This window comes from Seriola lalandi, unplaced genomic scaffold, assembly GCF_002814215.2.
Source record: "Seriola lalandi dorsalis isolate HSWRI2012SDOR001 ecotype SW California unplaced genomic scaffold, Sedor1 jcf7180002054478, whole genome shotgun sequence".
NCBI classification, from domain to species: domain Eukaryota; kingdom Metazoa; phylum Chordata; class Actinopteri; order Carangiformes; family Carangidae; genus Seriola; species Seriola lalandi.
The window spans coordinates 36,383-48,900 of NW_019525031.1; the positions used below are offsets into that span (position 1 = coordinate 36,383).

The following is a 12,518-nucleotide window of genomic DNA, read 5'->3' on the forward strand; positions in this document are numbered from 1 at the left end:
GGGGGGGGGGGGGGGGGGGGTGATAGTGTTCTCTATGGAGGAGCGGTGGGTTTAAAATTGGCTGTATAATTTATCTTATCAATTTATCTTCTTTGTGATTTTCTAAATAAAGAATCTGTAAAAGATAAGAACATATACAAACAGGAATAAATAAGTAAATATAAATATATAAGATCTATTATATAAGAATATATTTTCCCTTATTGCCTTTGCTTTGACTCTCAGCCTGGACAGGAACATTCCCGTGTTTCCTGTCTCTCTTCACTGTCCTACCAAAATAAAACTGTCCCAGGTTCTTCTGCACAAGCGTTCCTATAATAGTGTTGAAGTAGTCGGCCATATTGGTTTTGGGGATGTTGGAGAAGTCAGGTGATCTGTGAGTTTTATTTGAGTGTTGAAGTCCTTGGTCTGAAAAAGTTTGAGAAACACTGATTAAAAGGTACAGAACAGTCTGTGATGCTGTTCAGTGTGTGTGTGTGTGTGTGTGTGTGTGTGTGTGTGTTCAGCAGATTAACATCAGATGATGAATCCTCGTTACATAACTGATCAGACTCGACCCAGAACACCGTCGACACGTAACGAGTCAGAGGGTCGGAGGATTTCAGACATTAATGTCTCGCATCATGTGATCAGATGATTCCTCTGATGATGTCACAGACATCACGCTGTCAATCAAAGACCATCTGAGAACCAGAAACATCAGGTTTAACTGGAACGTGAACCAGGAAACAGGAAGTCTCAGAACTCAGAGAATAAATCTGGATCTGAAATCAGGTCCAGGTCTCACAGGTGGTCTGGGGTCTGGAGGAACCTTCACAGCGTCTACACTGGACCATGGAGACGTCCTGTCATTACTGCAGACACCAGTGTGAGCTCACTCTAGAGGTCAGAGGTCATCACTGGTCCTCATCAGGCCCCGACACCTGAACCACGACCCCAGATCACAGACTCTTTACTGGTTTTACTGGGGCATGTGTGTCACCAGTTTAACCTGGAAAACCCCCCACAGGAAGGTCCCAGACCGGTTCAGGTCCAAGGTCCAGCCTGGTTCAGGTCCAGCCTGGTTCAGGTCCAGACTGGTTCAGGTCCCTGTACCACCATGACTCCAAACCGCCAGTTGCACAAAACACCTGAAATTTTCTCCTTAAGTCTGACACTTCAGGTTTAATTTCTCCTCAGCTGACGGAGGTACTTGAGGGTGTTGCACAGAATCTTAAATGGTTTCCTTCGTTAAGTAGTTTACAGCAGTGAAATTCTACTGTTTCCATGGAGACTGTTTGCTGCAATTAGCACCTGTGATACCTGTGATCTCATCCTCCTGCTGTTTTGTTTTGGGGGGAACTTCACCACAGTGAACTTTAGTCTCTAAAGTCTTTAAGTGAAGACGAGGAGAAAACCTTAAAATGTCAGTGAACATATGAAGGAAATCTTAATGAGAAGAAGATTTAAGGGCATTTTGTGCAACTTTTTTATTTCAAGGAAATCTTTACTGTTTTGTGCAACTGGCCACTGGATCTCTGAAATTTCCAGCATCAATAAAACTTAACCAACTAACTACCCACAGAACATTAACTTACTAGATGAATAAATGGTAAATTAGCTTATACAGCTGTTCTCTAGTCTTAACGACCACTCAGCGATTTATACCAAAAACCACATTCACCTATTCACACACTGATGGAACCGCCATCCGACAATTTGGGGTTCAGCATTTTGCCCAAAGACACTTCAACATGTGAACTAGAGGAGCCGGGGATCGAACCACCGACCTTCTGATGAGTGGACAACTCACTCTGACCTCCTGAGCCACAGCCGTCGTTTATGACTGAATGTCTAAAAAATTGATGTAAACTGAGACAAAAGACCTGCAGGGAATCTGAGTTCTGCTTCATAAACGTAGAGACGAGAGGAAACAAAGAACTGAAGTGAGAGTTTGTATTTTTAGTAGATAAACAACCTGAACAAAGAGTCCAACAGTAAAACTCAACCATTTAACTTCTGTCTCGTATTATCTTAAAGGTGTGTGTCCATGTGTAGTGTGATTATAGATTATAGATCAGCTCTAGCTTCTATATTAATACTGTGAAAGTATCAAAGCCTCAGTCCACAGAGAAATGCACACAGCCTGTATTCAGAAACTGAGCCTTAAAACCAGCCGTCAGGACTTCTGGAACTTTGTGATGTCACAACAAAGCAGTCACCAAGCCCCGCCCACCTGGACCCACCATCCAAACCTTGCAGGATTTGGTTTCTCAGTGTTTTTACCTGAAATCTGCTATATTTTTATTGGATCACTCAGAAAACAGTAAGCCAATCAGAAGAGAGGCTCAGAGCCTCCTCTCTTCTGATTGGCTCACCGACCTGTTGTTACTAGAGCTGCAGAGAGAAGCCTGAGAGAGGAGATGTAAAACTACACTGAGATGGTTTTTATATCTTCTGATGGATCAACACTTCAAATAAAACACAGAAGAAGAAGAAACATGGAGCTTTAAAATAGTATATAATAATAATATGGTTGCCAATCCATTTTCTGTTGAGCAGCTCATCTGTCAAATGAAAAGTAGAATTAAGTAGAAACAGCAACAAGAACAGGTACAGGTACTCAGATTGATCCTTAAATTAATATATTATTTATCTCTTGCTCCTCAGCAGCTCACACCTTTTCATCGTTCACCTGTGTTCATCGTTCTCAGGTGTCTGACCCTGAACTCCGTCTCCTCACCTGAACTCCCTTCCTGCTGTCGGGGACATTATGAACTCCTCCTCCTCCTCCTCGCCTCCTCTTCCCTTCAGCTCTGCAGCTCATCAACTCCACCTGATCGACACCACGACCACCACGAGTCCCTGACGTCCCCCAGACCTCAGCGACGCCCCCATCCTCCAGACCAACTTTCTGCCCCACAGCCTCCGAGGTCCCGCCCGGCTCTACGGCCTTGTTCCGGTTCTTGAAGAGGCTGTGGAGGGTCAGAACAGCCAGGGTGCACAGGACGTACATGACCCAGCCCCACAGGTCCAGTTCAAGGTTACTCCAGGTGGATGTTTGGCTTCATCGTATCCAGATCCGGATCAGGTTAAGACGAGGTCCAGGTGAGAGGCTGCAGGTGTCATCCTCCAAGTCAGTGAGATTTAGATTCAGCCTCGAGAACCAGAACCAGGACTCTGAGTTTTCCTCCCGGCTGAATGAAGCTCATCCGCTCTGTTAATCCTGCAGTGTTGTGTTTGTATAATCCTCTCCCTCTCTCACCTGGTTCACCTCTGTCCTGAATCCCGCCCCCTCAGCGTCAACATCACATTTCCACAGAGCTGATAAAAACCTCTGGACCTTGTCCCGTCCTCTCTGCTGCTGCCGCCGCCGTCACGTACACAGTCGTTGGACAGGTAACCAGAGCTGCAGGAGGAGGCTTCAGTTTCTCACCGTAACTCAAGACACTCGACGTACGACGCTGTGAGCAAACTGCTCATCAGTTTAACCCTCTGAGGTCACAGCTGCTGCATCAACACATTACTCTTCTTTAATAGATTAATAGACTTTGAAGAACTTAAAAATAAATTCATTGAACTTCTCGTTCAGAGTCTGAAAGTCAAAGTCAACAGGTAGAAACAGAATCTTGAAAATTAATGTAAGAATTCTTAGTATTTGAAGCTACATTTTGATTTTTGTTTGACCAAAAAACACACAACAGTATTCTTTAAAAGAAAATCTTGAACTAAAGATCCAAAAAAGTTGGTGGACAAACTTAAAGGTTTATTTGTGCTCGGGAAAAACTGTCCTACATTAAAAGATAAAACTGATTTCAGTTGAAGGAAAGATGCTAAATGAGAGTTTCAACATTTAACTTCAGCTTCAAGAATCAGCTGAATGTCTCGATATAAGTTTCTGTAGTGGTACGGTCACTTTCAAAACACAAATCTGTCGGAATAAAAACGAAATAAAAGTGATTTCGATCAGGAAACATCTGACTGAAGAGTCCACGAATAAAAAAAACTAAACTCAATATTTGCTGCAGACTTTTAAAAAGCTTTGTGATCCAGACCGACAGGAAACGTAAAAATCCAGATCCTCCGTCAACTTTTCCTCCATGTTTGTTCAACCGCTGAGATCAGGAGAGTTTTTGTCTTTCCTCCGTCCGGTTCGTTAGTTTGCTCGAAAGTCGTTAGTTTAGTTTGAGTCCTGATTTTTTACGAGCAGCAGCAGCAGCAGCAGCAGCAGCAGGTCCAGGACGGTCCGGCTGCAGACCAGGTCCAGGACGGTCCGAGTGTGGACCTGTAGACCGTCAGACTCCCTGCTCCGTTATCCTGTGTGACACTGCAGCAGATTAAAGCTGCAGCAGGTCGAGTCTTCACCTCCATCAGACTGAGTGAATGACAGAGAGAGAGAGAGAGAGAAAGCCCCTCCACTGTGTGTGGACGTCTCTCACCCGTCCCTCCCTCTCCCTCCCTGTCCTGGGACCATCTGTTGTTGCTGCAGGATAAAACTCTGCAGGACCTCGGCCAGTCGCTGATGATGTAACACAGGATGAAACCATGGGACGCATTTATGTAAAGTTAAACATCACCAGCCTTTACATGAAGGTTTTCAGACCCTCACAGAACTGATTCCAGACCAGTATCTGTGAAATTCGGGGCGTAGCTGAAAACTGTTGTAAACGACTGTTGATGGAAAGAAGATAAAGCTGCTGAAAAAGTCGCTTAATGTTATAAGATGACGCTAGAAGACACTGTGATGAGCTGATTAGCATATCCATGATGTGTCGTATTCGCATTCCTCCAAATTTTTGCACCAAATCATTTTGAAAAGAGTGACAGCCAATGGGAATGAAGTGAAGTTTTTGTCCTTTAAAGACTTATTTCCAGTGGGTTTGAGGATTATTTTTACACTGGAGACGCTGAAATCAAACCTCAGTTCAAGTTGTCTCTTCATTTGGATGTGGAGTTCAAAGGTCAGACTGGAAAGTGGTCAAGATGCAGATTCAAACTGTATCTGTTGTTTACTTCAGAGGTCTTGCAGATTTAAACAGCAACGTCCAGATGACATTAAGTTTTCAGCGTTGAGTAAAGGACTTGTTCTCCTGGTCAGAGTTGACCTTGTTGCTCAGCGTCCCGGAAACCTCGTCCTATACGTGACAGAGCCGGGGACCCTTGAACCTGGACTCGGTGGGAGCTGACAGTCTGAATCACAGCCTGTGAATTGTGATGCAAGGATCTGATTGGCTGCAGTGGGTTCAGGACCTCACTGTATATAGTGGTGACCCGTCCTGAAAATGTATTGCCGACAGAGCCGGGACTGTTTCTGGAACAAAGGAGGACGTTTCCGGTCCAGCGAACACGTTCAGGGTCCTAATGAGGGGGGAGGAGTCACAGCAGGAAATACTCGCTTCAGGTCAGGACGACTGTGCAGCAGCAGTCACATGTACTGAGGCTTCAAATACGTCTCACATATTACACTACTGTTCAATATGTGAGCTCTGTGGAGGTCGTCTCATTGTGGAGTTTCCAAGTATCCTGGAGAAGGTCTGGAGACTTCTTGAGGAGGTTTTGACAAAGTTCAAGGAGCCACTAAGAAGTTTTATGGACAAAATGCATTGCTCAACAGACATGGATTCACATGAAGCTCCAGAAACTAAAAGAAAACTAGAATCACCTCGTCGTGGTTTTATCCCTCCTCCTCTCAGACTGCGTTCAGGTTGCATAACATTTAGTCATATAAAATATTAACCATTTGCATGACATTTTGTCATAACTGCTGATAACTCTTGAGTTATCAATAAAAATAGTTTTTAGAGGTCACACTGACTTTGACCTTTGACGTTTAGCCACCAGAATCTAGTTCATCCTTGAATCCAGGTGAACAATTGAACCAAATTTGAAGAGATTCCATTTGAGGAGTTTGAAATATTGCGTTCACAAGGCCGAAACTGTGACCATCAAAATCGAATCAGTCCGTCCTCGAGTCCTAGTTAATGTTCCATCATGGTGTTACTGAGATATCGTGTCCACGAGAATGAGACGGACAGACGTACATACAGCAAATATTCAGTTTTGTTTTCTTGGATTCTTAAATCAGATGTTTCCTGATTGAAATTACTTTTATTTAGCTTTTTATTCAGTCAAATTTGTGTTTGAGGTTCAGATATCATTTGTGTTTTGTTTGAAGCTGAACTTAGCTGAAGTACGGACGGACGGACGGACAACCGGAAAACGAGATGGCTCCAACTCCGACTGTTGCCGGCGCAGTTGGCGCTGTTATTCATTGAGACGATCAGCTCCTGTGACGAGTTGCACAAACTTTCAAAAGACTGCTGTTACTGTTATGACAAATATAAAAGTGGCCATAAGGTCATCAACATTATTAGATTTTTTTTTACTGACGGAAACTTTAACAACTACCAGGGTTTCAGTTCACCTGTAAATAAAGAAACTCTGCTCAGTGACCTGAAGACTTCGTCACCGATAAACGAGACAATATAATGTTCCAGAGAAAGTAAACATGGGCTGTGGTGAGTTCAGGTTCACTCAGAGATTAATGAGTCGTTATCAGATCTGACGGTTCTGAGGAAGACGAGGGTTTAACCTCAGGGAGGGAAGATAAAACCAACACACAGGTGACTGAAGGTCAGTGTGTGAAGGTGTGTTTGTTATGCTGGGTGGGGTGAGGTCAGGTGGGGGTGGGGAGGTGGGAGCATCAGGTGTGTTAGTGGCTAAGAGGCTCAGACCCTCCGGATTACAGCAGATTAGTGGAAACACTTTCCTCTCTTCATTTAAGGAGCTTTTAATAAAAGGACTCGAGTCCAGACTGAAGTCCACATTCAGAACCAGTCCCCCCAGGTTTTAAATACCTGGTCGGTTTCCATGGAGACACTGATAACATCTGACACACAAAAGCTGCTATGATTTAATGCAAAGAGGTGATTAACAGAGTGTGTTCAGTCAGGATCTGGACTCTGACAGGTTCTGGTATTTTCAGTCCAGGTCTCAGGTGGTGAAAGGTTTTCAGTCTTTGATTCATTGCTCTACAATATTAAATTCTATGTTTTGTTACATAAGACGGTTGAAATACGTTTGTTTCTGAGCTCAGTGAAATAAAAACAGATGTTTTCCTTCTATTGAATAAAGGATTTGAAAGGATTCAGATTTCATAAAAATGTGCTGAACCACATCCCTGCTCTGCCCTGGACTCTGTATTTTAATGTCTCATGTGCTCATGACCCCTGCTGTTCCCTCTCTACACATAGTGTTTCATTCTTTGGAAATTCTCAATATAACTGATGTTTTTTCATTTACAGCTGAAGGAAATATATTCCTCACAGAGCAGCTTCACCTTCACTGAACATCTGTACCAGCTGCACGAGTCCTAATGTCTCTTTTCAACATCTGTAATGTGACAGCATATTTCTACAGTCAGTAGTGTTTATTTTGTCGGCCATCTTTAGATTTAGTCTTTGTCTTAGTCCTGAGATCAAAACTCCATGTTCGCCTATAAACTCTTTGTGCAACACTTTATTTTCATAAAAACATAATTAAAAAAATAATGCAAAATAATAAAATACAGTGAATTTTAAGGTACGATCTCATGTAGAAAAACAGGATTTAGACTTTATTCACCACCTGTGTTTCTGAGGAAAACCACAGCTGAGATGAAGTGTCTGAGTTTAGTGGTTTACAGATTCCCAAAATGCATCTGCACACACCCATTACAGCTCTGCACTGAGCTATTTCAGGAGGAAATTACAGAGACCAGCTGGGTGGAAACACACACACACACACACACACACACACACACACACACACACAGCCATGTGACAGAGTCGTGACGTGACATCAGTCATCTGGAAAAAAAAAAAAAGGAAAAGAGACAGAAAATGAAGGAGGAGAGAAGAAAGAAAAGAGCTGACGGAGAAGGAAACAACTCAGCAGAGACGAGGAGGAGGAGGGTGGTCTTCATCTCCTCCTCCTCCTCCTCTTCCTGTGTTTCTGTTTTGGTCTCTGAAACTAAAGTCCAGACAAGGTTTTTAAACAAACACTTTCTGTGGGAAATCCTGAAGTTTCAGATCTCTGGTCTTCAGTGCAGTGGTTAGCTTAGCTTAGCACAAAGACTGGAAGCAGAGGGAAACTGCTAGCCTACAGTAGTTCCATCACAAGGAAGGGAAACAAATCCAACTTTCTGAGAACTGAAAGCAGGATTAAACTCTCAGACGAAGCTGAGTGAAGTTACTGTCCTGTACAGACTGATGAGCTCCAGCTGCAGACAGATGTGTCGAAGCAGGAAGCTGTAAAACATCTGGACACATCTAAGGATCCAGAGGTGAAACTGAGAGATGCTGAGATAATAAGAGATGATAACAGTGTTGAACTGACTGACCTCACAGGAAACACAACAACACAGAGACGTGTCCTTGGTCCTCTCTTTACTCAGAGACTCATTCATCTCTCAAACCACCGTCTTCCTCTAAACATCATTCTATAATTAATAGAAACACAAAGAATATTTCTAAAGTGTTTATTACAAATACAGGAAACATGTTTCCTGTATTTCCAGAGACGCAGAGGAAACATTTCTGTTTTCATAAATCTTCATATAATTTACATCATTCGGTTTTTTAAGATGAAACTCTGGAGTTCAAGTCTCCACTGAGTTCAGCCTTCACAACAAAACTTAAAAGTTTCTTCACATTTTAATAATTGTCTAATTCTGTAATTTCTGTCACATTTGTGGACAATAAAGATCATTATTATTATTATTATTATTATATTATTATTATTATTGTCAAATTAGTATTGTTCATATTTGCCTGTTTAGGCTCAATGGCCTCAGTGTTTTATTTTCTCCTTAGTGTTTGAAAATTAAATAAGTCTCATTATCATTAAAATTGAAAAGCAAAATGGTGGTTAATAATCGATTATGACAGAATTTTTACGACCCTGTCGGACAACGAGAAAGTCTGACGTCACCTGTTTCATACATGATCTGATATTTAATCTATGAGAACTAAATTATTCCCATCATCACAATATATGAAACAGACAAGAATAGAATTAAATATTAATAAATATTGTTAATATTTTTAATTTATGTGACTTTTCTCACTTTGTTCCAGATCTGTCAGAAGTTTTGTTTATAATGAACACACATCTATAAATATCAACTGTTTCACTCTAAAATAATAATAAAATAATAATGATTAATAAATAGATAAATAAAACAATATCAACTATATAATAACTTAGTGTTATTTTTCATTTGTTCAGCTCAGAGTTTCATTAACTACACGAGGCTCCTCACGTTGTTTCTATTGTGTCTCACTGAGAGCAGCATCCAGCCAGACGCCCTGAGGCATCATGGGAAATCTGGCTCAACAGCTCCACCTGCTGGACTCATGTGACAGTCAGCAGCCGTCTGGTTTTAATCACACACGTTACATAACAGAGAGTCCCAGCTGAGAACACACACACACACACACACACACACACACACACACACACACACACACACACACACACACACCCTGATTTTCCAGTAACATTTTCTCTGCATTACTACAGTTCATTCAGTGTCTCTGTGTGAAGCAGGTCTTACATCATCATCATCATCACGTGTACACAGACGTTAGATTCGGTCGCCACACCCAAACACACCAATGGTTCTGTGACAGTCGGACAGTCACGTCTGACGAGTAAATCAGGTTCAGAAACACATGGAGAACATGAACCTGATCAGAAGACACTGATCCAACAGAAAAACACCTACAAACATCCATTCAAACCATTGGCGTGTTCGTCCGTCTCTCAAAACCTTCCCTCCTCCGTCTGTGTCTCAGCTCTGAGCTCACTGGTTCCGACTGAAGACGTAAACCTTTAGAAACTCCTCACAGATAAAGTTTCATGTTTAAACTACAGGCAGGTAAAACAGGGTCCAAGCACACGACACACCTGGAAACAAAGACCAAACAGAAAGCTGGATCCATTTGACATTTTATATAAATTATCTTTATTCATGAAGATTTTTCACAGTAATTTTTGCATATAAAGTTTAGTTTTGTTGATTTTAAAGTATAAAACTTATAATATTCTGTTTTTCTTATTGTGAACAAACCTCGTGTTCAGAGTCAAACCGACAGTGTGTCAGTCATGTGTCAATCTTTAAAAACTCCTCACGTATGTATAGCTTTATTTTTAAAAGACTCAGAAGGAAAAAGTAGTTTTTATCAATGTGACGGCCTCCTGCCTCTAGGGCCTGCTGTTGGGTTTTGTGTTGGCTTCTTTTGTGTTGTGTTGTCTTGTCCTTCCCTACAGGTCGTAGGTGGGGCTTGCCACACCTGGGTGGACCTGGCCAGTCCACAGGATATAAGAGCCGGCATTACTCCTCACACGCTCTCTGACCTGCACGACTATGGGACCTACCTGGCGCGGCTGCACGACTGCGCCCGCGATCCCTCGGCGCATTGTGTTTTGGTTTAGTTAATTTATTTGTTAGTTTAGTTAGTGTTTGACTATGGTCCAATTTCCTACTTTTATATTGTTTGTAATAAAATCATGTCGTTTTTGCTATGGAAACCGTACGTCTCCTCGTTTTTGTCATGGCTGTGAGCCAGGTCATGACATCAAACAAACAGGAGGATATAAAACATCTGTTGGGGACTATTTTCAGCGGCGGATTAATCCACACTTGGAGCTGTAGTTATTTAGTTAGTTCCCCATTAGACACTGTGTTGTAACAATAGCTTCCCCCTTTAATTCATACACAAGTCTCCAGTGGCATGAACATCCACATCGTTCACACTCACAATACACAACCAACTGAAAACTAAATCTAACACCTACAATGGCTCCATTTCATCACTTCGTTTTGACAATGTTGACAATTAAAGCCACAAACAGATAAGTGAGGTAGGGGTGTGTGTGTGTGTGTGTGTGTGTGTGTGTGTGTGACTGAGTCTAACAAACTACAGTGTTTACATGTAGAACATAAACCATAAATACTCTGATCTTGTATCTTCAGTCAATTCACCTACAGAACAAACTGAGGAAGAACCGGTTCTTTAAGACCCAGCAGACTCTGGTGTTTCGTCGACTCAGTGGAACAGGATTTAAACGTGGACGGATGTGGGCCGTGGGACTGGCACAGTTCATGACGGTCGTTAACATTAACCTCCTCTCATTAACTCTGCAAATAAAACACCAGGCACCACCCAGTCTCCACGGCCTCCGACTCTCATCGCAGCTCCATCATGTTAACGACGCTGCAGAGTGAAGCTGTGAACTCTGCAGCAGACGACAGGAGCAGGAACAGTTCATCGCTCTGGTTCAGACTAAACGTCTCAGCTTCTATTGGACTGTGATGAAACGTGGTTCAGACTGTTTCACATTTTGTTTTCAGGTCGTCCGTCTCGTTCTCGTGGACACGATGTCTCAGAAACACTTCGACAGAGCTTCTTCAAATTTGGCTCAAGCGTTCACTAGGACTCAAGGATGAACTGATTCCATTTTTGTAGCTGAAGGTCAAAGGTCAACCTGAAACTAGTCTGAGTGGAGGAGGCGGTGATTCTAGTTTATGATTTGAAGCTAAAGAGTTTTCCTGAATCTAATTCTAACTCATAACTGAGTTACTGACTGATTATCAATTCATCTCAATTACTTGTTTAACTCATTAAATGTCTGATGATTATAAATCAGTTCATTTAAATGTGAAAAAAAAAAGATTGAAAAAATGTTCATCTCAAACTTCACAACCAAAATATTCACTTCACCGTCACATTAGAGAAACTGGAACCAAGAAATGTTTCAGACAGTAAATCAATCAAAGAAGTTCCAAATTAACTTCCTGTAATTGATTTATTACAACTTTAGATAACATGTGTCCCCACCCCCACAATATTAAGACTGGAGGCTGCTGTCAAAGTTCAGCTCTTCTTTTTATCATAAAAACTATACATTTATAAATTCACACCCTCAAGGTTAAAAAACTTCTCAGTTTTCACTCACAAAAAAACAAATATCTGGTCCCTTAACATTCAGATGAACTCTCAGATTCACCTCCTTCATGCTCCTCAATCTGAGGCTTTTCCCACAGCTCTTTACCTCCTCCTCCTCAAACTCTGAAGAACTGACTCTGATTATCAGGCAGTAAATCACATTTCCTCAGATAAGACTGAACCTCGTGCTGCTGCATTCTTCTCTCATCAGATTTATTCCACATCTCAACTCCTGACTGGGGCCGTGGTCTCCTGGTCTCCTGGTCTCCCTTTCATAAGACCAGTGAGAACCGGCGGACAATCACCAGTGTTACTTCCATAATTATTCATACGTTATTTTCAGCAGTGGGAAGGACAGACTACCTGTTTCACAACTTACTGGGTCTAACTTCAACATTTACCCAACGAGTCAGCACCAAACCAGCCATCAGGATTTCTGGAACTTTGTGATGTCACAACAAAGCAGTCACCAAGCCCCGCCCACCTGGACCCACCATCCAAACCTTGCAGGATTTGGTTTCTCTGAGTGTTTTTACCTGAAATCTGCTA

General features: G+C 42.1%; 1 protein-coding gene across 1 annotated transcript in view; it reads right to left on the minus strand.

Annotated features, from left to right (window-relative positions):
* kifc3 (kinesin family member C3) overlaps positions 1-4,396 on the minus strand; it is a 35,817-nt gene extending 31,421 nt beyond the window's left edge. The window contains exon 1 of the mRNA XM_087175627.1: positions 2,723-4,396. Coding sequence (XP_087031753.1) covers positions 2,723-2,995 — 273 coding nt within the window. The 5' untranslated portion in view covers positions 2,996-4,396. The remainder of the gene's footprint in view (positions 1-2,722) is intronic.
* Positions 4,397-12,518: the final 8,122 nt, after the last annotated feature.